The 1996-nt window shown below is 51.2% G+C and overlaps 1 protein-coding gene across 7 annotated transcripts in view; it reads right to left on the reverse strand.

Annotated features, from left to right (window-relative positions):
- The window catches only part of DLGAP4 (DLG associated protein 4), a 227761-nt gene that overhangs the window by 87249 nt on the left and 138516 nt on the right, over window positions 1-1996 (reverse strand). For all 7 annotated transcript variants that reach the window (XM_037732794.1, XM_017512532.2, XM_037732790.1 and 4 more), the window contains one exon: window positions 1365-1605. In XM_037732794.1, coding sequence (XP_037588722.1) covers window positions 1365-1605 — 241 coding nt within the window. The remainder of the gene's footprint in view (window positions 1-1364; window positions 1606-1996) is intronic.

Below are 1996 nucleotides of genomic sequence, written 5' to 3' on the forward strand. Positions count from 1 at the left end.
CGATCTCGGCTCACCGCGTCCTCCGCCTCCTGGGTTCAAGCAATTCTCCTGCCTCAGCCTCCTGAGTAGCTGGGACTACAGGCACGCACCATCATGCCCAGTTAATTTTTGTATTTTTAGTAGAGACGAGGTTTCACCCTGTTGACCAGGATGGTCTCGATCTCTTGACCTTGTGATCCACCCGCCTTGGCCTCCCAAAGTGCTGGGATTATAGGCGTGAGCCACCGTGCCCGGCCTTTTTTGACCATTTTAATGTTTTTTTTTTAAGTTCAGGTTTGTTACATAGGTATACAGGTGCCATGGTGGTTTGCTGCACCTATCAACCCGTCATTTAGGTTTTAAGCCTGCATGCATTAGGAATTTGTTCTAATGCTCTCTCTCCCCTTGTCCCCCAGCCCCCGAAAGGCCCAGGTGTGTGATGTTTCCCTTCCTGTGTCCATGTGTTCTCCTTGTTTAACTCCCACTTATGAGCGAGAACATGCAATTTTCTATTATTTCATGGCTTGCTCAGTTACACAGGGACCCCTTTTTTCTCTGATCACATGTGGGTTATCTTCAGATGATTTAGAACAAGAATCCAGGGCTGGGCAGGGTGGCTCCTGTCTATAATCCCAGCACTCTGGGAGGCTGAGGTGGGCGGATATCTTGAGGACAGGAGTTCAAGACCAGTCTGGCCAACATGGTGAAATCCCATCTCTACTAAAAATAAAAAAAATTAGCCAGGCGTGGTGGCACATGCTTGAAATTCCAGCTACTCGGGGGGCTGAAGAAGGAGAATTGCTTGAACTTGGGAGGCAGAGGTTGCAGTTGGCCAAGATCATGCCACTGTACTCCAGCCTGGGTAACAGAGTAAGACTCTCAAAAGCAACAACAACAACAAAAAAAACATCCAAGAATCCAGAAGGTATTCCCTGATTGTGAATATGAGAGAAGCCTGCAAACACATCCCTTTGAGAAGGCTCAGTGCAGACCCCACCCTCACTGCAGGCTTCTCTTTAGGTAGGTTCCAACCTCCCCTGACCTAATTCCAACAGGCAGGTTGGATTTCCATAAACCCTGACTACAGCAGGTGGCTGCTCTGAGCCAAGGAGCAACCAAGGACCCCACAAGCTCCAGCCCCTCCAACACCTCCCATGCCCACCAGGGATGGTATCTGCCTCTGGGACCCCCATTTGAGCTCTAGTGGCCAGGAGGCTAGAAGTTCAGCTCCAAGGCCTTCTGCTTTTGCTCTCAACCATTCCCCTGGTGCAGGTCAGCCCGAGACAGATTCCTCCCTGAATCCTCCCAGGCTGGCCCACCAGGCATTGTCCTTAGGGTCACCTTGAAAAGAAGAAAAAAACCCCTTCTCTCTTCACAGTACTCACTTGGAAGCGTGCGACTATTGCTGAGGCTGCCAGTACTGGGTGGTGGGGAGAGGGACTGCAGGGAGACACTGTCTTCCTCCTGCGAGCAGCCTGCCTGGATGGCACGCAGGTAGCTGTGGCTCCGGGAGCGGAAGTAGCTGGGCAGTGGCAAGTCAAGGGTCTCCGCTGCTGTGGACTCCGCCTCACTGCAGGCTGACTCGCAGGCTGCCTCATACTGGTCACTCAGCTCTGCCTCCCGTACCTGTCCAGGCAAAGGCAGGCATGAGGCGGGGAGAGAAGTTCTTGGTAGTGGGCTTAGTTGCAGGGCTGGATGGTCTGTGGGGCCTGACCTCAGCCCACCCAGCTCCATCTCACTCAGGGTATGGGACTGGCAGATGGAGCCCTTAAGAAAGAAACGGCTCTACCTCTCTGGGCCTCAATTTTCCCATCTCTATAATGAGGACAAAGTTGGAATATCACAGGATGTTAACTGATAAAAATCAGGGTCCACACTGATTAATAGTAGATTCTAAGGTCACATTATGAATTCAGTAGGAAAGAGATCTATAATCACAGAGGTTGTAGTGAGCAAAGATCTCACCATTGCACTCCAGCCTGGGCAACAAGAGCAAAACTCCATCTCAGAAAAAAAA

This window comes from Cebus imitator, unplaced genomic scaffold, assembly GCF_001604975.1.
Source record: "Cebus imitator isolate Cc_AM_T3 unplaced genomic scaffold, Cebus_imitator-1.0 Scaffold18, whole genome shotgun sequence".
Classification (NCBI taxonomy): domain Eukaryota; kingdom Metazoa; phylum Chordata; class Mammalia; order Primates; family Cebidae; genus Cebus; species Cebus imitator.